The following is a 22,773-nucleotide window of genomic DNA, read 5'->3' as shown; positions in this document are numbered from 1 at the left end:
CGTCCTGATCACATGGGGTCCTTTTCCACCTGGACTCTGCACTCCATATATAATTTGCTTGCCCTGCTTATAAATATTTACTGCAATATTGTTGTTAATCCTCGACTATGAGTGCTTAAGTTAGGACGGCAAACTTGTTTGTTTTTTCCTGTATCTCCCATAAGGAGCATAGAGCTTAATAAATTTGAGTTGAATGTTAACAACTCAGTAAAATTAAAATGTATTTGTCCATGCAGGAATCACCATGTACCAGTGACTTTTTCTTCCTAACACATGGCAGAATTCATAAATATTGGTTGTAAGCCAAGCCAGGAGCAGAGAACATATTCTGTATATTTTTCTTGGCAGTCCTGGAACAGGGCAGATAGAAGGCACTTATTAAATGTTTGTTGGGTCAATGAATCACAGAAGGCCTTAGCTTTATTGTGGGCCACAGATACGCACTCAAAAACTTAAGTGACCTGTCAATCTGCCTCTAAGAAACCCTGCATGGGGCTTTCATCAATAGTGTACCTTAATTCATGTATATTCATAACAGGTCTATTCATAATAGAGGAAGAACAAAAGTCGACTAAATTCCAAACCACTATTGATTGGCTAAATTCTATCATGAATTAGCAACAGACATATTTGAATTGTGTTTTCCTATGCAGAAGATAATTTACATATACAAGTGTTTAAAATATTAAGCGGTTTTTATAAATGCATATGCACTAGGAAAATGAAGTGAGTTGGGGTTTATCTTCAAAAGTTCCCTTTCTCTACAACATCTATTTAACTTCTTAAGAGAATCTCCCCTCAGCACACTGATAACCCGGGATGCCCTGAGTATCAATCAATGTAAAGAACTCAGTCACATTCACATTGTCAGTGGAGAAGTCTCTTGTCAAGTCTGCTCCTCAGCTCAGCACGTGGGACAAGAACCTCCCACCTTCAGCTCCGCTTTCATCTGCTGAGCACATCCCTCCCCTCAGCAGTAAGTCTGACCAGGAACCATAAGGGAAGGCAAGAGTGTGGGCCTCCAGAGGGGTGGTTTCTCCAAGTAGGGAACTATCCCATCTGGCTAGATGCAGAATTTTTCCTTGTGCGTCCAATGGTCTTTTCAACCACATCCTACCACATAGCGAGAAAATGGAATCCTGTTCTGAAATAGATTATTAATGGAGAAGAACAGCTAATGAATCTTTCATTTCCTAATATGTCTTTCTTCTTCTGTCATAAACCTTCCTCCGATATTCACTCTTCTGCTGCTAAGTCACTTCGTCATGTCCGACTCTGTGTGACCCCATAGACGGCAGCCCACCAGGCTCCCCCGACCCTGGGATCCTCCAGACAAGAACACTGGAGTGGGTTGCCATTTCCTTCTCCAATGCGTGAAAGTGAAGTCGCTCAGTCGTGTCCGACTCTTAGCGACCCCTTGGACTGCAGCCCTCCAGGCTCCTCCATCCATGAGATTTTCCAGGCAGGAGTACCCAATATTCAGTTATGATAATTTAACGAAATTTGGGGCTTCCCTCATAGCTCAGTTGGTAAAGAATCTGCCTGCAATGCAGGAGACCTGGGTTCGATTCCTGGGTCCAGAAGATCGCCTGGAGAAGGAAATGGCAACCCACTCCAGTATTCTTGCCTGGAAAATCCCATGGACAGAGGAGCCTGGCTGGCTACAGTCCATGGGGTCGCAAAGAGTCGGACACGACTTAGTGACTAAACCACCACCACCAAAATTTGGAAAAAGAAAGTTCTTTAAAAACACTCATTTTCAAAGGTAAGTCATGAAAGTGGATTAAATAACATCAAATGAAATCATTTAGATCAGAATCCAAGCAGTGGTTACTATTTTCTAAGTCACTTCTCCCAGTGTCTAATAGAGTAACATGGCCACATCACTGTCCTGAAAGGAGAGGTCCCAATTAATTTCCCATTCCTGCATAGGATAGATGTACCAAACAGACCTCTAAACCAGAGAAGATCTCTTGCAAACATAGCCCCTTTTTATTTACTCTCAATATTAAATGTCAGTCCTTGCTGTTTGGAATGTAATGACTTGTCATGTGGTAGAAGCAGTAGTGTTATTGCTATTAGTGCCAGCAGCTAACATTTATGGAATATTTACTCTTCTAGTGCTCTGCATGTGTTAATACACTTATTAATTCATTTAATTCAACAAACACACCAAGTAGGAAACCATCACTGACCTCATTTTAGAGGTGAGAAAATGAGGAGAAAGAGGACGCCTCTGGCCGAGGAACATCCATCCAGCTGATCCCTGGTAGAGGCAGGTCAAGGATGGTGGCACTCTGAACTGTACCTTTCTCTACCTGTGCAGGTATTTATGTTGGATACCCAGTGCTCACCAAAGACTCCAAACAACTTCGATCATGCTCAGTCCTGTCAGCTCATTATTGAACTGCCTCCTGATGAGAAGCCAAATGGACATACCAAGAAAAGGTAAGCAGCTAAACTTCAACAGGGAGAGCACATACCAACAGGAAAGTTCATTTATTCCCAGCTCTTGTTCATTGTAATTCAGTCTTCAGCCGAGAATGCTGAAAACAACTGGGGAATCACTTAGCAAAGGTTTTCATACAAAACTGTTAATTTCCCACATTTCACATGTCTTAGCTTGCTAGGACTGCCATAACAAAGTACTGGGTGGCTTAAACAATAGAAATTTAATTTCTCACAGTTCTGGTCTCTTTGGAGGCCTTCCTCCTTGACTTCGAGATGAATGCCTGCTCCCTGTGCCTTCCCGTGGTCTCCCCTCTGTGTCTATGTCCAGATTTCCTCTTCCTATAAGGACACCAGTCATTTGATTAGGGTCCATACTAATGCCCTCAGTTTAACCTAATTGCTTCTTTAAAGATCCTTTTTCCGAGTACATATTCTGTGACGTTAGGACTTCTGTGAATTTGGGGAGGATACAACTCAATGTATCTATAGCATCGTACATATTATAATCCTTTTTTTCTTCCTGCTTTTTGTGGCTTTTTTTTTTAATAATCGTTTTTTAAAAAGTAATTTGAGGCCTGATCCATACTATTTCAGTGAGATATTTCTCATGAGCAGTACAGTTGTTAGGATAGAGAAAGATTTGTGTGTGCCACAAGAAACTTGCCTTTTTAAATACCGTCATATTGCCTAAAAATGATTGTTCCTAGAGTTTAGAATGAAGCCAATGACTGAAAGTTTCCATTTTTAAACTTCTGACACACTAATCCACCTGTGCATGAGGAAACATTCAGGGAGACTGCGGAGCAGCGGACAAATCCAGGTCTGGCCAAGTGCAGTACCTGTGTCCTTTCCCATTTAAGGGAAAGAGTGCAATTTTTTCAAAAGTTACAGCAGTTAATATACCAGTTTGATTAATACACCTAATTTGGGTAAAATTTCTAGGTACTGATTTTTTAGTCAAGCATGTATGGTACATACAAAAGACTATGTGGAAGGTTCATAAGTTATAGACCATGAATAAAAATGAGATAACTAATGAACCTGCCACTGAACTTTACCAATATCCCATGTGCTCCTCCCGATCCTACCTGCTTCCCTCCACTGCAGGTCACTGTTCTATGTACCAATGGCTGTACACTCCTTTCCACATCTTTAGGCTTTGATCTACTTTTAAATTTTAGTTCTTTATTTATATTTCTAGTCCCTTCAGCCAATTATTCCTGCTAAAATAATTTTTGAAGAAAAAGGAATAAGCTGAATTCACATTACAAATAAAACATAGAAAAAAACAGGATCACCTAGTATTGCTGTGTTATTGGTTTAAAGGCTTTAACAGATTAAGATTTAATAGACAATTACCCCCTCAATGAAGTTTCAGCAAAACAGGAAAAGTGTATTAAATTCTTTAGTAGAGACCACTATGCCTAAAAACATTCTCTAAAATTCTTTGAATGCTTTGCATTGTTGGACTGGACTCACTCACAGGGGCAATTCTTAGCATAGAAGGTAGTAAACAATGAGTTAGATGTAAGAAAAGTTTGTGTATCTGATGGTTAGGTGCCTCCTAAGAGGTCCAAATCGAAATCACCCATGGGAGGAAAAAAAATAGATAACTAAAACCAGATTGTAGCATTTAAGAGAAATTTGGGTTTCATTTTTAAGTCATTTTGACATTGACAACCCCATGACATTTAAATAAGCCCCATAATCTTAATTTGAGCTTTATGATGTACTTTTAACTGTGAATCTGTTTATCTCTGCTACTGATATTAGCATGTTTTAAGTCAGCCACTTGTTAAGCAGTTCACTACAAATTACCCTGTCTGGAGGCTGGCTTGCCTGTACACCTTGCATCAGAAGCAGGAAGGGAAGGTGTAAGTTTCTCCACTTCAAGGTTCCCCTCATAAAGGGTGTGCTGGATAAAAATTACCTGTTGATTTTTGTTTGCTCCAGATCTGTCTTGTCTCCTGTCAGCATAGATGATGAAGAAGAGTTGCAGATCTATAAAGAGTTATTTCACTGTTTCAATACTTTTCTGAAAGTTTGATCTCTTCAGTATTACTGCTTCTTCCCCATGGCTTTCTTATTGCTGCATTATGTGGCTTAAACCTAAGGGGGATTCTCTGTCCTTTTTAACATGTTCAGTTAGAAATTTATCTCTCAAAGCATCAAAGGAAATACCTTGGTTGACAGGATGCTTTGACAGGGCTTTGATCAACTCTCTCTTTAGGCATTTGCTGGTAAAGGGCTTTGCATTTCTCAGGTAATAGGCAATATTTCCTGAGCTAGGCTGCTTATACCTTCAGAAGTCACACACACACACACACTGCCTGGGTATGCGTCTTACTTCAGGAGTCCAGGCTGCCAGTGGAAAGGGGCTGAGGTGTGAGAGCCATTGCTCCTGGAGACTATTTCCTCTGGGTGCCTACACTCAGCACTAACCTGGTTTTTCTTATTTTGTTTGAGTGTCTCTCTCACCATATACTTGCCCTGAAACAAGAAGATGAATAAGGCACTGCCTTGTCCCTTGAAGATTTATGGGGCAGTGGGGAGGCCAGATAAGTGACAGGATTTCCCTTCTTAGGGTCCTATAGTTGCAGACCTGAAGCAGTAGACCAAACTGGTGGCTTTCACAGCTGCTGCTTCAGAAGAGTACATGTTCAGGTCTCCTGATAACACCCCAAAAGTTACTTCTGTGGCAGGGACATTGAGAGGGATTGGGGAATTATTTTTTAATTGGTTCAGAGTTTGGGATGATGAAAAATGATGTAGAAATAGATAGTGGTGATGATTACCCAACATTGTGTCTGTACTTAATGCCCATGAATTGAACTTTTAAAAATAGTTAATATAGTAACTTTAGGTTATATACATTTTGCCACAAAAAAAGTTGCTTAAGTGATTTGTTAGAAGGGGTTATGTGAGTTCTTTGAACTTATTCAATTTTTGCTGAAAGTACAGTGTTGTCTCTGAGATACCACTATGCAAAGGGCAAAGTCAGCCTTTCAAAAATGCATGGGAGGGTTTTTTTTTTTTTCTTCTTTGCTAGTTAAAATATTTTTCCTGCTAGTTATAAAAGTAATTTTTAAATTCATGGTCTAAAAAATGGCACAAATGAACTTATTTACAAAACAGGAAGAGTCACAGATGTAGAAAGCAAACTTATGGTTACGGGGGAGGTATACATGGGGAGATTGGTATTAACATATACACACTCCTATATAGCACAAGTCTACTCAATACTCTAATTACCTATGTGGAAAAAGAATACTTAAATCCGCTTTTTTAGATATGTATAACTGATGCACTTGGCTATACACCTGAAACCAACACAACACTGTAAATCAATTGTACTCCAATAAAACTGTAAAAAGAATAAAGCAAAAAATATGAACAGATTTATAGTATGAATGAGTTATAATTTTGTCTTTATCCAGTTATGAGAATTAGTTTGCAACATGATCTAAGCTATTTTCATGAAATTCTAAGAGCAATGAAAAGAATGAGAAACCATAAACCCAAAGCCACACTGATGAATTCAAATATTTTCTTAGTACAGGAATCCAACCAAACAAAAGGGGCTGAATCACCAAGTATTTGAGCATTCACTTGTAATGTCGCTTTATCAGGTCTTTACACTGATTAGGAAATTTTCATGACTGGTGAGTTGCGTCTGCTTTTCAACCAGGAGATCTGGTCCGATGTCTAGAGAGTATTCACTTTCTCCCACTTCCCCCAAGTGGACATCCAAGGCCCACAGAGTTCCACATCATTGCTGACAGAAAAGGATGCAAGGAAGGAATTAGCCTGTTCTGAGTGAATGCTTTCTCTTCTAGGTTTGCTTTAGAATGCTGAAAATTATCAATTTCTTTCTTTGAAAATGTTAGCCCTATAATACCTCTAAATTTAAACCTTTTCAATGTTTGGATCTCTTCTATCACACACTGGAAGAAATAAAACTTTTATACATACGCATCTAAAGCATGAACATTTTTGGTCCTGGAAAACTGGTTTGGTGCCTACAAACCAACTTCAATACGATTCTAGAACTTTGAGTTTGAAGATGGCAGAGCAGAAGGACGTGAGCTCACCTCTTCTTCCAGAAACCCAAATCACAACTAACTGCTAAATAACCATGGACAAAAAAAACACAGCCTGCCAAGAAAGATACCCTGTGTCCAAAGACAAATAAGCCACAGGAAGACAGTAGGAGGGGCACAATCATGATAAAATCAAATCCCATACACACCAGGTGGGCGACCCACAAACTGGAATGGAAAACAGTTATACCACAGAAGTTCTCCCACAGGAGTAAAAGTTCTGAGCCCCACATCAGGCCCCCGCAGCTTGGGGGTCTGGCAACAGGAAGATGAGCTAATGAGGCCCCAGAGATTGTGGCCTTGAAAACAAGTGGGATTTGATTGCAGGAGTTCCACCAGACTAAGGAAAACAGAAACTCCACTCTCAGAGGGTACACACAGGGCTTCAAGTGGATAGCAACCAGAGGAAAAAAGCAATGACCTCATTCTCTTATGAGATCAAGCCACACTTACCTGCAAGTATTGGAGCGTCTCCTGTGAAGGCAGTCGAGGGGCAGGTGTGGCTCGATGTGAACACTTGTGGCAGTCATTCTGGGGGAGTACTTGTTGGTGTGAGCCCTCGAGGAAGACTCCAGCTTAGCAACAAATGCTGAAGGAACTTCTGTAGGCAGAAAAGGCCACAACTAGAAATAAGAAAATTATGAAAGGAAAAGCTCAATGGTAAAGGCAAACATGCAATAAAGGTAGGAAATCATCCACACACAAATATGGTATCGAAGTTAGCAGTCATGAGAACAGGAGAGCACAAATGCAAGATAACTGGAAATGCATTCAGAATTAAAACACCAGCAGGGACTTCCCTGATGAATCCACCTGCCAGTGCAGGGGACACAGGTTCGATCCCTGGTGTGGGAAGATTCCACATGCCTCGGAGATACTGGACTCATGTTCCACAACTAAGCCTGTGCACCTAGATCCTGTGCTCTGCAACAAGAGAAGCCACCTCAGTGAGAAGCCCATGCACTGAGACTAGAGAGTAGCCGTAGATCACTGAAACTAGAGAAGGCCTGCACAAAGCAAGAAAGACCCAGTATGGAAGTAAATAAATTAACATTAAAAAAACAGCAATTTAAAACAATCCTATTTATGTGTAGACTGTTACAGTATCAAAACCTCATGATAACTGCAAACCAAAAATCTACAGTGGATACACACACAAAAAAGTAAAAGGAATCCAAACACAGTACTAAATTGAATGATCAAATCACGAGAGGACAAAAGAGGAAAGGAAGAAAAAAGATCTATAAAAACAAATCCAAAACAATTAATGAAATGGCACTAAAAACATACACATGGTGAGTGCTAAGTCGCTTCAGTCGTGTCCGACTCTGTGTGACCCAATGGACTGTAGCCTGCCAGGCTCCTCTGTCCATAGGATTCTCCAGGCAAGAATACTGGAATGGGTTGCCATGCCCTCCTCCAGAGGATCTCTCCAACCCAGGGATCAAACCCACGTCTCCTGCATCACAGGAGGATTCTTTACCACTGAGCCACTGGGAAGCCTCAGAACATACATATACCTTAAATGTTCCAACCAAAAGACATAGTCTGGTTGAATGGATACAAAAACAAGGCTTGTACACATGCTGTCTACAAGAGACCCATTTCAGATCTAGGGACACATACAGACTGAAAGTGAGAGAATAGAATAAGGTATTCCACGCAGATGGAAGTCAAAAGAAAGCTGGAGTAGCAATATTCATATCAAACACAATACTTTAAGGACTATGACAAGAGACAAATAAGGATGCTACATAATGATCAGCAGATTGATGAAGATCTAAAAACTGTAAATATATATTCACCCAACACAGGAGCTGTACAACACACTATCATGTCCTGACTTTGTACTTTGAGAGGCTATCCCTGAACAAAATAAAATCATGCTTTTGGAGAAAAGAATACTGTGGAATCTTGCAATTAGCTATTTCTTGGAATTCCCTAGATAAGTAGCATAATAGAGGTTGTAAGCTCTTAAGCCTATCTTAGTGAAATAAAGACTTCATTCATAGAAAGGCAAGGAAAAGTGAAACTGAGGAAAAGAAATGAACTCAAAGGTCCAAGCATAATGTTAATTATAATTTTTCTATTAAAAATTCCTCAGCCAATACTTTAAAAATAATAAAAGCCTTGGGTTTAAGGAAAAATGCCAAAGGGTAGACTAAAGGCCAATTAAAATTAGTGTTTTGTTGCCCTTAGTTGCTCAGTCATGTCCAACTCTGCGACCCCATGGACTGTAGCCCACCTGTCTATGGAATTCTCCAGCCAAGAATACTGGAATGGGTTACCATTTTCTCCTTCAGGGGTTCTTCTGGACCCAGGGATCAAACCCACGTCTCTTGCATCTCCTGAATTGGCAGGCAGATTCTTTACCACTGGTGCCACCTGGCAAGCCTAAAATTAATATAACTCAACAGAAACTGTTGTTTTCTTGATTTGTTTACTACTCATAACCACAGAAGAAAACAGGTTATATACTGTAATTGTGCCTATGTTAAAAAGTTTTTATAAAATCGCTCTATTTCCCAAGGCTTGTTGACAACTGTTAACTCAGTATCATAACATTAATTCTATAGCTCCTAGAATTTTTTTGGTCAGGAATTCCATTATTTATGATTTGTCATCCTGTAATGTCATCCAAAAAATTTGTCCTTTTTGAAGAAAGACATTAAAATACAAGTAGTTTGTCATTTTGTCTAGTCATTCTGGTTTTGCTTTAAGGTAACTCATATAAGGCAGCAGGCTTTTAACCAATACTTTTTTTTTTTTCTTTCATTTGAAGTGTTTCTTTCAGGGAAATTGTGGTGAGTTTACTATCCCATCAAGTATTACTCCAGAACTTATATGATATCTTATTAGAAGAGTTTGTCAAAGGCCCCTCTCCTGGGGAGGAGAAGATCCAAGGGCCAGAAACCAAGCTGGCTGGCTTCCTCAGATACATCTCCATGCAGAACCTGGCCGTCATCTTTGACCTCCTGCTGGACTCCTACAGGACGGCCAGAGAGTTTGACACCAGCCCAGGGCTGAAGTGCCTGCTGAAGAAAGTGTCTGGCATAGGGGGCGCTGCCAACCTCTACCGCCAGTCTGCCATGAGTTTCAACATTTATTTCCACGCACTGGTCTGTGCTGTTCTTAGCAACCAAGAAACCATCACTGCTGACCAAGTGAAGAAGGTCCTTTTTGAGGACGATGAGAGGAGCACAGATTCGTCCCAGCAGTGTTCATCAGAAGATGAAGACATTTTTGAGGAGACTGCCCAGGTGAGCCCCCCGAGAGGCAAAGAAAAGAGGCAGTGGAGGGCTCGGATGCCCTCGCTCAGCGTCCAGCCCGTCAGCAACGCGGACTGGGTGTGGCTGGTCAAGAGGCTTCACAAGCTGTGCATGGAGCTGTGTAACAACTACATCCAGATGCACCTGGACCTGGAAAACAGTATGGAGGAGGCCCCAATCTTCAAGAGTGACCCTTTCTTCATCCTTCCCTCCTTCCAGTCGGAGTCCTCCACCCCGTCCACCGGGGGCTTCTCAGGGAAAGACACGCCTTCCGAGGATGACCGCAGTCAGACCCGGGATCGTGCGGGCGAGCCTCTGAGCCTGAGGGGGACCAGCGGGGAGCTGCTGCTGCTGCCCCCAAGCCCCAAGGTGGAGAAGAAGGATCCCAGCTGCAAGAAGGAGTGGTGGGAGAACGCGGGCAACAAAATCTATACCATGGCAGCCGACAAGACCATCTCAAAGCTGATGACCGAGTACAAGAGGAGGAAACAGCAGCACAACCTGCCTGTCTTCCCCAAAGAGATCAAGGTGGAGAAGAAGGGAGAGGTGCTGGGCGCCAGGGGCCAAGGCTCCCCACTGCTCCAGCGACCCCAGCACCTGATGGACCAGGGGCAGATGCGGCACTCTTTCAGCGCCGGCCCTGAGCTGCTGCGCCAGGAGAAGAGGCCCCGCTCCGGCTCCACCGGCAGCTCCCGGAGTGTCTCCGCGAGGGACGCAGAAGCCCAGATCCAGGTGGGTCCCTGCTCACCGGAGGATGCAAAGGGCTGTGCCTGGCTATGCAGGAGGGTGGCTAGGTACAAGGGATCCACCTGTCCCCCCTCTGGGAGCACTCAGACACGTCCCGAGCCTCCAAGATATAGGATCCATCAGTATATCCTTGTGAAACTGAAATCTTACTCTCAGATAATTTCAGAAATTCTTTTTATGGATTATAACAGATACTGTCCAGAATATCCAGAATTAGGACCCCTCCTCCCCCCCCACCCCCCGCTGTGTAAATAAGATGACTCCAAAGCTTAGAAAATGAATGGACTTTAACTGGCATCCAGTCCTGAGTTTCCCCTTTGAAGTTAGCACTGAAGCAATTCTCTAGTTGGGAAAACTTACGTAAATGGAAAAGGCAAAGTACACATTATGTGGTTATTCCAGTGAATCGTTGTTCTAGCCCATTCTGAGCACAAAATTCTCATTCTTCAGAGTGTTCCTATTCCTTTATATATTTAATAATTGTAATTCTATGGTACATCCCAAAAATGAGCTTGAGAAGTAAAGAATAATGGCACCATTTTGTTCAATTTAAGAAAAGAGGAGATGGGAAAAGAAATAGAGGAATCTAGATTCATCCAGGACCCTTTAGAAATAATCTGGATGTTTATCTTAAATTGTAGATTTCTGTTGCAGGCACAGTAAGTTAGGAGCAATTGGGCAGGACTCTGTAAGCCTATACAGGAGTGTTTTCTTATAATGAACATAAATTTGAAATTAGTATGTATCTTGCAAGCTACTTTTTTGCACTGATGTATCTTGGACATAGAACTTAAAACTTCTTAATTCAGAATCCACAAAAATTATCTTAGACAAAATTTGAGAAAGTATCCAGATTGAGATGTAAGGTTATTCTTTAACAGATGACCTTTTTGACAAATAAATGATAGTTGCTTTTTCATGTGTTGGAGATTTGCTTATAACTTTAGATGCTATGCTATGCCCGCATGCTTAATCATGTTTGACTCTGTGACCTTTTGGACTGTAGTCCGCCAGGCTTCTCTGTCCATAGGCAAGAATGCTAGAGTGGGGTGCCATTTCTTTTTCCAAGGGACCTTCCCAACCCAGGAATTGAACCCGCATCTCCTGTGTCTCCTGCATTGTAGGAGGATTCTTTATCTGCTGAACCATTGGGGAAGCCCCATAATTTTAGAAGTTATCCTAAATTAAGGCAAAAAGTGAAAGTGTTAGTCACTTAGTCATGTCTGACTCTTTGCGACCCCATGGACTGTAGCCCACCAGTCTCCTCTGTCCATGGAATTCTCCTGGCCAGAATACTGGAGTGGGTTGCCATTCCCTTCTCCAGGGAATCTTCCTGATGCAGGGGTCAAACCTGGGTCTCCTGCATTGCCATCTCTTTACCATCTGAGCTACCAGGGAAGACTTCTTCCAAGTTTTCTAGGTGTTATAGAGGCTACTGATTAAGTGTTTTATGGCCTATGAAACTCTCATTATGAGAAGCCAAGAGATTTTTTAAACATCTGAAGAATAAGAATTTTGTACTTTGTAAAAATTGAAAATAAGATATTCCTAATGTTAGAGGAGTCTCTGCTACCCTTTACATATATGAACTTAAGCTGACATTTAATTATAAGCACATTAAATTAAAGTAAAGACTAACTTACTGAAGCCGGAAGCCTGAGAAAACTCATTTGCAGATTAGCCAGACTCAAGTGTACAAATGAAACCACTGGAGAAAACTGCTCATTCTCTTAATTCATTTCTCTTAGGCATGGACCAACATGGTGCTAACAGTCCTCAATCAGATTCAGATCCTCCCAGACCAGACCTTCACAGCCCTCCAGCCAGCAGTGTTTCCGTGTATCAGCCAGCTCACCTGTCACGTGACTGACATCAGAGTTCGCCAGGCTGTGAGAGAATGGCTCGGCAGAGTGGGCCGTGTCTATGACATCATTATGTAGAAGACCCACCTTCCAGGCCCGAGGAAAAATGCTAGGAGGGTTTAAAGTATGTCTGCCAATCCAACTGATAGCATTTTCCTCACCACCAGCCCCAGTGTCTCAGAGAACACCCCATCCGTCCCTAACTAATCAGCACTGGGGCTATTCTGGAAACTACGGTTATGTGTGGATGACACAAGTGATACTCTAATTTGGCAGCGCATTTCTGAAGAGTCTACATTCCTTGACTCATTTCTAAATCTTACTTCCCAATGCATTTGCCTATACTGTTATACCCAAATGGGTCACTTTTAAGGACCACTCCTATGAAAACACTACATTGATCCACTGATTCGTTATTTTAAAAAATGCAATAGCTAAAGAAATATCTGGTGGTAAGTCAAGCTGATGTACACGCAGACATCTCATAACAGACAGGATTAATTGGAAAAAGATATATATTATGATTATGAGTTCGGCAGGGAAGAAACAGTTAGAAAAATGTATTCTTGGGTGTCCTAATCAAGAAAGGGAAGATTCACTTCCTCTGTAAAATATTCCAGAATATTTCAGAATTGTTCCTAGGTTGTCAAGATTTTCTGGTTGGTATTCGCCAACTTCATGTAAGGTACTGTTGTGCCTTCATGTCCCTGCTTCTAAAGGAGGAAAGTTCTTTCCTGGCAGGGTTTTAAGCCTGTGGCATGGAAACCTTTGATGCACAGTACCCAGTGGTATTGGCTGATACAGCGCCAAATGTCTTGACTGGCCACCCTGACAGTCCCACTAGTCTTTGCTTTTGCTCCCAAGGCAAGAAATGAAAAGGGAAAGCAAAAATGGTGCCTTAGCTCCTTGTTGCACAGACATTTCTATGCTCCACAATAATCCAAATATAAGGTATAACATTTGGTTTTTAAGAAAACAAAACAACTCAGTTTATATCAACATGTTTGGAAAAAAGGAACTCGAGAATTTGCCGTCCAGTGAGCTGACTTCTCAGGGAAGGGGGCAGGAAGTATAGGGATAGGGAGACAGTTGGAAGGGGTGGGAAAAAAGATGATGAAACCATTTAAAATCTGAAAGTATTAGACAACAATCATATGAATAGTGTCGTTCATATATGCTGTAGTCTCAAAATAACATAAAACTACAGGAGAAAAGGTCATAGAATGAAATTTAGGAAATAACATTTTTCAATTTAAAATATTTCTCCTCTCTGGCAAATAGATTGGCCATCTGTTTGAGGCCTTTTTATTCAGGCCATTGTTTTAAGCGGATATTTTTTTTCCTCATTAACACTAAACAGTTTGGAATCTTTGTCTTATTATTTACAGTGTATTTAATATTAAATTATAAAAGTGATTGCAATTCCTCAGTCAAGCCCACTCATACACATTCTAAAGAGTTAGTTGCTAAGATATATGTCGTAATTTTCCCAACTCCTAATAATTACTGAAAATTGAACATCTTATCCCTAAAGCATCAACTCTTCAGTATGGAAGTAAGGATTTAAAACCGACAGCTTTATTCAGTGTTAGTATTTTTAAATTTTGTCTTCCATGGGAATGTAGAACTCTATACAAGGTTAAGAGGAAGACAGGGCTCCCTGATTTATTTAGGCATTCTAACGTAGAAAACCTTATCATTCGCTATGCCATCTAGAGATCACCACAGAATTCAGAAGACATGTTTCCAGTTCCACAAAACACTCCTTGCCTTCAGCTTTTGCTCATTAGACAATAGTGCAGGTTTAGAGACAGATGAACAATTTGATCTTAACAGGCAATGAGTTGTTGGGATAGCAGTGAGTTGTGTGCTGTACTTTTGACTTTGTATATTTTTTAAGTGGAATTCAAAGTTGGGTACTTTTTTTTTTTTTTTAACGAAAGCCATACACATGGTTGTTTTCTTTCTTTTTGTAGCTTAGCTAAGGTTCATTTCCCCGTGAACCTGTGAGTATTCCACAAGCTACGGAAATGAGAGAGGAGCTTCAGCAAAGCAGAGTATTAGCAAATTAATTACAAAACATTTATACCTAGCACTTTTTATAAAGTACAAAAGTTCTAAGGAAGCCAGTCTCCATTTATGAATGTCATGTTCTAGAAGTTGTTAACTGCTTGGAAATCAGAATTTATTCTCTATGACGGGATCCATGGTACAGTTATGAAAACAAGTTTACCCCACACTGTATTCAAACTCTGCTCTAGTACCAGCTTAATTACAGGTCCCAAGAATAAAAGATGAGAGAATGTACATCTGTTCTCTACCTACAATTTTGTCAGAGGGTTTCAGTCCCCTCGCATCGTCTTTTCTCTAGACCACCCCTAGGCCTACAGGGGTCTTCAGCCCATCTCCATTCCCAGCATGCACTGTGCACCATATCCATGTCAGATTTCAGCTGGAAAGTTAGCTAAGCCACAGTAATACTTTTCAGAGGTATCAGCAGTTTTCAAAAAGGACATTGCTTGATGCAAATAATCTCCAAAGAATAGTACTTCAGGTCACGGTGAAGTCAGTCAAATCTTCACAGGGAAAAAGAGATAATTAAAAACCCCTTAGTTGAGTGGTCTCTTCCCAGAGTGCCCCGTCAGTCCATCATTCTTCCTGGTGTTTCTGCCTTTTCCCATCTCTTTCATCCCCTCCCATGGTCTCTGAGAGACCAAGGTCAAGACAAGTCTTTGTAGTTTCAACAGCTAGTACCATATATTTTCAGATCTAAGCAGAATAAGATTTTGCAGCTTGCTTTTAATTGCCTGTATTTACTGCCAAAAATGTGTTACCCTATGGTTGAGATTTATTCTTTTTCTAATATTTTCATAAAGTGTTCATCTTTTCCAACTTGAAGAAACACCTGTAAAACTCAAGTGCAGAAGAATTCCTGACTGAACAGCCCAGTCAGTTACACCACAGTCTACAACAGATTACTCCTTGCCACGGGAGATTTGAGGGAGGGCCAATAAATTGCTCACGGCATCTCTCCTACCTCGTGCATCTTCTGATCAGCTTTTACAGATGCTTAGGCTGCCTCTTTACACCCTCTTGTCATCTCTCCCCTTATGATTATTTTTCTGCCTTCTCCATCAATACAAAACTAGGACACCTGTTTACCACTTTAAGGCTATTTGACTGACCAGCGCAGATACTAACATCTATCAGCTCAGACTAAATCCAACATGCCAAAATGTTAACATAATTCCATAGTACCTTTAAATTGAAACTTCTTGGTACAATGATCACTAGGCTTTGCTGTTCTTATTGTTCTAAGGAGAGGGCTTATACAAAGTCAGCTGAGAAAGTCACACAGCCTTAACTATAAGAAGGTAATACAATTATGTTAATAGACACTTTTGACTTCTCCAAATACATCACAGTATTGCTCACGTAGGAAAGTTTTCTCAGAAAGAAAAATGTGTTCATGTCTTCAGTCCCATGAGACTAAGCAAATGAAGACCTTTGTTTGGAGTTGATAATAGTAGCAAGAGGTTACAAACAGCAGGGGGTGGGGAGATATCACTGAGTGCTTCTGAGACTGTGGACCTTAACCTAGATACCATATTTAACTCCCACAAGAACACTGTGAAACAAGTATTGTAGTCCTCCTTTTTTCAGATGAGGATGCAGACCCAGAGAGGTTCAGAAAACTTGTCCAAGATAACTCAAAGGGTAAAGTTGGTTGCTAAAGAGACATTTCTGAATTCAAAGGCCAAGGCCTCTCTGTAACACCATGTCTAAGTGCGCAAACACTTCAGTGTTTCAGGAAATTAAACAGTTAAAATAAGCTGAAGATAGTTCATTGATGTCCCTATCTACAGTGTTATAGAGATTTTTCATATAGAATTTTAAAAAGAATAAGATAGTGCTTAGGCATAATAAGGTCATATATAATATAAAGAAACCAAATCTAAACATTTAAAGCAGATCCTCAGTGGAAATTTTAAAAACTCACCAAATTAGGTGGAAATATTGGAAAATAATATTGTCCGTGGCCAGATGTTATACAGAAAAACATGACGGTCGGTGTCTGGAATGAAAGGATCTGTTGACCTTTTTCAATTACCATTTAATCACTCAGAATAAAGTGCCCTGTAGCCAACAGTGCCTCTCTGCTTCCCTAGGAAGTAAGTGGGACTAAATGGTAGGTCATCATCAAACTTTGGGAATATGCACAAAAAAAATGACCATTTTTCAAAATACGCGTTCTCTGAAGAGGAAACAGCTAGTCAGACAGGATAGCTTAAAGATTCAAGTACTGCGGGCATCAGGCCACTATCCATAGTAACATATACTGTAACACCTAAATAGTCTACTTGCTTTGTAGATAAGGAAACAGGCAAAAGGAAAATCCAACATATTGCATTAAGTGGATGACAGAATTTACATCTGCTTGGGTACCATTTAGGGAGATTTAGTGTGGCCTTAAAAAGCAAACGACTATTTTTAAGCACTTTTTAATTGGATATATGAGCTTATTATATGGTAAGATGTATGAAACTGGATAAAGAACTCATTTATAATTATGCCTCATCCAAAAAAAAATGTGTTCTCATTGTTCACGAGTAGAGCAATCTAGAAAACTTCGTCTCTGTCTTTCTGTGAGATCCCTTTCCTCTGGCTATATTGTAATATATGTGTTTGATGTGGAAGTAACAACTTAATCAAGATTTTTGATTAAAACACCATTTAGATTTCCAAAATACAATGATTACTTCAGGGAAGATAGACCAAAAAAAAAAATCATCCCCTGGGATAATGTAAGAGAAAACTTACTTGAGAACAATGCCTAATTTCCTTGTAAAGAGGGGCACTAATTAACTGAAGAACACACCACTCGCACCATACAAAATCTTTCCCCTCTATGTTTGTATAATAATGCAAAGTGGGGGTTGGGTGGGGCCGGGGTCCAGAAAGGAGAGACTAGCTGGCCATCGTACTGATAAAACTGCAGTCAGCTTCTGCTGAATTCCATCCACCTCTGGTCCCTCCAGCCATTTCAACCACCAGGAGTTACTTGTACTGTTAATTCCTATCCTAAAGGTTCAAGCAGTGGTTGTCTAGTATCTTATGACTTTACAACAGTAGTTGTCAAACTTCAGCACACGTCAGAATCACCTGGAGGGTTAAGACACACATTCCTGGGCCCATGCCAGAGTATCCAATTCAGTAGGCCTACGGATTTGCATTTTGCATTGATTTTCTAACAGTTTCCAGTTGAGGCCAGTGCTGCTGATCTGGGGACCACACTTTCAGAACCAATGCCTGGACAAAGTTTCTAACTACTCCCTTTAAGATCAGCCTAACTTATCAAGCACTAGAGAAAAACTGAACTTCCCCTTGGGCAGACAACTTGGATTCTCTACAGCATTCCTGTTCGATCTTCCCAGTTTCCAGGTTTATCATGCCAACAATTGATTTTTACAAGCTAGAAGACAATGAATGTATACGTTCTATGGAACAGTGAGATCAGTGTGAGTTTCTCGTCTTTGTATTTAGAAACATTAACTCTATGGACAACCTTTTGTATCATGTTGACTTTTTGACTTGTACTGAAGGTGATTTTAAAGTATGTAGTGTTTTAATTTCTTCTGTCCACACAGTTTTGATGAGATGTTTCCATGCTGATTCCATCATAACCTTGGCTCCTGGCTCTAGAAATGTTTGAGTAGTTGCTCCCTTGCCAGTAGTTTTATATCCCTCATCTGTCACCAGAATATCAGCACATCAAGATGGTATCATACTACTGGATGTGCCTTCATTTTTCACTTAACTGTCTGGTGTAAATTAATATTTTAATTTCCAGTGTATCTGTAAAGAGTCTACCAAATGGCTTCATGGGAACTTGCATACTGAACCAACTCCTTTCTGAGCAGCATATGTGCCTGTTTTAAGGACTTTACGGTAAATATGTTATATTTGTGCACATATCTACCCAATCGAGACCATATCTATTATCTCATCTTCCAAATGATGAGAAAAACATCAAAGTGCATCAGTATGTTTTGGGAGTACAGTGAAATCTTAATCATGTTACATATAAATGGGGCCTTAGTTTATCTCCTAACTCTTTATTCACTTAATTCACTTTGCAAATTCTTTTTCTATGAAAAAAATATAAGAGAAAAAAATTAAGTACCTTAAAATAATCTCCCTTTTATAAACATATTAATTACACATAATTTTTATTAGTTCAGTAAGTTTCTTTAAAGACTTCTCTAAGTATCCTGACATTATTTAAACTGTTATATAAGTGGAAAATAAGGACTGTATTTACTAGAATTAGATGAGAAAGCACATCAGTGTCAGTGATATCGAGGACTGAAGCTTCTGCCTCGGCAGATGGAGATAATTGAAGCTTTCCTATTGCAGTCGCATTTCCCATGATAATTTTTGGAAATTATGTGTGCATTTAGTTCTTTTAATAATAACTGATATTGAATTAAATTTTAAAAGTTAATCTCTAGAAATAATTTTTGTCTTACCAACTGGTGCCAAAACGGGGAGGGAGGAATCTAAAGGCCAGTCTTTTGAACTAACATGTGAATTATATTGTCTCTTCACATCGGAAGTGCATGGCCCTGACTCCACCAGCCGCCAGTGGCCACCGTGGCTGCCTCATGGTTAAGTGCAGGCAACTCTGTCCCTCCCTCTGACGTCTTTCATCTGATTTTTGTTGGAAGTAGTTTGCTCTAATAAAAATTGGTTTCCCACAAAATAGGTAAAATTGGACAAAGGCTAATGCTTTTGGTATTTGGGGTTTCACTTGAACTGAAACCATGTGGTAGAATCCCAAGGTATGGCATGATCGGGGCAGGAGCAAGTGCCCAGAGGGAAAGGCTTGCTTTGTCTGGTTTTGTTTCTTGATTTGTTTTTAGTGGGAGGGGAGAGCCAACAGTAAGTTTCTTGCCCTAATTGTGCCAAGAGATGATTTTCCTGCTGTTCTAAGAGGAATAGACTTAGATAAACTATGTTACAATCGGTTCCCCTACTACCATTTCCCAGTCTTAAGTGTAAAGCCAATGGGTGGTAAGGGTCCTTTTATCCTTTCTTGTATTATGCCAAAGACTAGACTTGTTTTCTTTGAAAATTATAAATTACTGAAGCTTGGTATAGCCATAATGATTTGAGTCAGTATACCATTTTATCCATAGAATGCAAAACTCATCTTTGCAATCCCCTGCACCAGGAGCCTTGAAGCATTTTGTTTACCCCAAAGGACTTGTCAAGGAAGTACAGCTTTTGTTTTGCCTTCTTATTCAGTCGGTTGGTCACATTTTTTTTTTTAAAAATGAAAACTACTGTCCTTTATATGTTGATATAACTATTTGATTTGATATAATCTGTCTGTTGTTAAACAGGTTCCTGTAAGCAAGCTTGCAAGTGTATTTTGTGTACATTTTATCTGAGGTGAAAATGAAAATTCTAAAGAGAAAATATTTTAAAAGATATTGTATTTATGTTGCTCGTGTTGTAGAATAAAGATTCAGATGCATTAAAAAATCTGGTATGTGAAACCATTTTTTTCACTGAATAAATATATTGAAATAATCTATGTAAATATCCTGTTTACAGAATTCTGCTAAATGAACTAGGTTCCTTTCTTTGGTGTTTCACTACTCTGAAGAAACTCTCCCTTCCAACTATAATTTGGAGATGGTCACTGTTGATAATTTGGTGAACACCTAGAAAATACAGCTGAAGAAAAAAATGTATATAACATAGTATTATATATTATATACAATACTATATTATATATAATAGAGTATGTAGCTATATAATATATAATACTGTCTATGTAGCTATATTATATATAATACTGTCTATAATAATCTATATTATATATAATAATGTATATATTTACTTCATATACATCATTGGTTCCTTTATAACAATGAGGGCTTATTTTGCAATGTTATTTTGATGCTTATTTTCCTGAGAATGGATATCAAATTCACGAGTAGATATTGATGTAGTTTATTTAAAAAAACTAAATGAATGTTACCTTGTTGTTCATAAACAACCAAATCCCTAAATTAATAGGATATCGTTATTAAAATGTAATAGTAGAAAGAAAAACTTTTACCTTTTAATAGCCACTTTAAACTTCATTATCTTATTCGATTGCAGTTTTTAAAATGACTCTTTCAAAAGCCTATGGAGAGCCTAAGTCTAGGAATCATCATACCCAAATTGTGGAAAACAGCGATTTGGCCACTAGAGGGATCAAAGCCATACAAAATGGATGGAATCTGTGCGTATGACATTAAATCATGATTCTATCATTCTGTCACACACTCTGGTAAACTCACAGTTGTACTCAGTCCCTTCCATTGTATTAACAAAATAAAACTAAAATAGACAGCAACATACTTTACATAAGGACACCACCAACAAGGGACCAGCCATGTTTATAGAGAGCTACGGCCGCGTAGAGAAGCTCTTGGGACTCAGCCAGAAAAGCTGAGGTCACATGCTAAGCACTGCCCCTTCCTGGGAGTAGGAAGACCAGACAACACTTGTGTACAGAGCTCAAGGTTCCTACTCCATAAAAGGAATATAAATCTCAACAGACTGTTTCAAGATAACACAAAAACTCCAGTGTTGCAGTGCTTTATAAATGCTGCTGCTGCTGCTGCTAAGTCACTTCAGTCGTGTCCAACTCTGTGTGACCCCATAGACGGCAGCCTACCAGGCTCCCCGGTCCCTGGGATTCTCCAGGCAAGAACACTGGAGTGGGTTGCCATTTCCTTCTCCAATGCATGAAAGTGAAAAGTGAAAGTAAATTCACCCAGTCGTGTCTGACTCTTACTGATCCCATGGACTGCAGCCCACCAGGCTCCTCCGTCCATGGGATTTTCCAGGCAAGAGTACTGGAGTGGGCTGCCATTGCCTTCTCCAATGCTAATGCCTAATAAATGCTAACTTGAGACTTCCCTGGTGGTTCCGATGGTAAAGCATCTGCCTACAGTATGGGAGACCCGGGTTCAATCCCTGGGTTGGGAAGATCTCCTGGAGAAGGGAATGGCAACCCACTCCAGTATTCTTGCTTGGAAAATCCCATGGATGGAGGAGCCTGGTAGGCTACAGTCCATGGGGTCGCAAAGAGTCAGACACGACCAAGCGACTTCACTTTATTATGTGTTAGAGAATAACCCATTTTATAACTAGCCCCACTATTTTGCAAGATGATTTTATACTTGAGATCTAGTGTGTACATATTCTTGACATTTGCATCCGTGAGTGTACTACAACACATAAAGCTTAACGTCTTGGGCCAGTCTTATATGAGGTCAGCAGCTCATATGCAGATCCCTTTAACCGAACATTTTAGAAATAAATTCTAGGTCAAAACCAATTTTTCCATTATTAATATCCAGCAATAAATACAATATGTACATAAATCTATACGTATTTCTTTAAAGACTGGATATGCTTCAACTATGTGGCTAATGACCAAAACTTTTGTTATGATTTAACTTTGATAAATATTTCATTTCACCCATTAGAAAATTCACTTTTACATCCAGCCTAAAGATAGATTCAGTACAGAAGTGAAAATAAAATTGAAGTATAATGCAATATTGTGCCTTTTAAACACTGACCAACATTCCTATTATCTCAAGCCTTTGGAAGAGCGCTCTAAGCATGCCTTTTATCTCTACTTTGTTTTTACCATATTTCAAGATTCCTGGTTACAACATCCAATCCTTTGTGCCCTGAGTCTGCCCTGCTAACTAAATCTGGTTGCACAAAAATGTTTGGTTGTCAGAGAAACAAACTATCCAATTTAATGATCTCATCCAAACTCAGAGATGGTACTGGCATAATTAAATTCCAGAGAAATTTATAGTATTTTCTAAATCACAAAAAAAGTACTATTTCAACATGAAGGGATCAGATTTATAACAGTTTAGAATAGAGAATTCAAATATTGAACTTTAATTGATTTTAATATGGTTTTATCAATATATTATTTGCTATATTGGACTATTCTTGTAACTAGTGCAAATGATATAAAGAAGGAAAACAACATCCTTTTCCCATTCTCTCCAGCAGAGAATAATCTTAAAGAAAATAAATTAGATGTTAAATATTGTAATACAGAAGCCTCCAGTATGACTCAACTTGAAAAAGTAGGTATTGAAGTTAATTTACCAATTATAAAGGAATAGATACTATTGGATATATTAGAGTTAACAGTTTAATAGTCTAAGGTTTAGTTTAATCAGCTCCTGAAATGGCTATCAAATCAGTAAATACTAATGAATTTTCTAATATAACAATGAATTCTAAAAA

At 39.6% G+C, this 22,773-nt stretch overlaps 1 protein-coding gene across 1 annotated transcript in view; it reads left to right on the top strand.

The window, feature by feature from the left end:
• KIAA1244 (KIAA1244 ortholog) overlaps nucleotides 1-20,026 on the top strand; it is a 176,986-nt gene extending 156,960 nt beyond the window's left edge. The window contains exons 33-35 of the mRNA XM_010844224.1: nucleotides 2,327-2,448; nucleotides 9,334-10,552; nucleotides 12,316-20,026. Of these exons, the coding sequence (XP_010842526.1) occupies nucleotides 2,327-2,448; nucleotides 9,334-10,552; nucleotides 12,316-12,507 (1,533 nt within the window). The 3' untranslated portion in view covers nucleotides 12,508-20,026. The remainder of the gene's footprint in view (nucleotides 1-2,326; nucleotides 2,449-9,333; nucleotides 10,553-12,315) is intronic.
• The last annotated feature ends 2,747 nt before the right edge of the window (nucleotides 20,027-22,773 follow it).

The sequence above is a fragment of the Bison bison genome, unplaced genomic scaffold (genome assembly GCF_000754665.1).
Source record: "Bison bison bison isolate TAMUID 2011002044 unplaced genomic scaffold, Bison_UMD1.0 scf7180017864198, whole genome shotgun sequence".
Classification (NCBI taxonomy): domain Eukaryota; kingdom Metazoa; phylum Chordata; class Mammalia; order Artiodactyla; family Bovidae; genus Bison; species Bison bison.
Note: the sequence above shows the minus strand (reverse complement) of the source record. Positions and strands in the feature narration are given on the sequence as shown.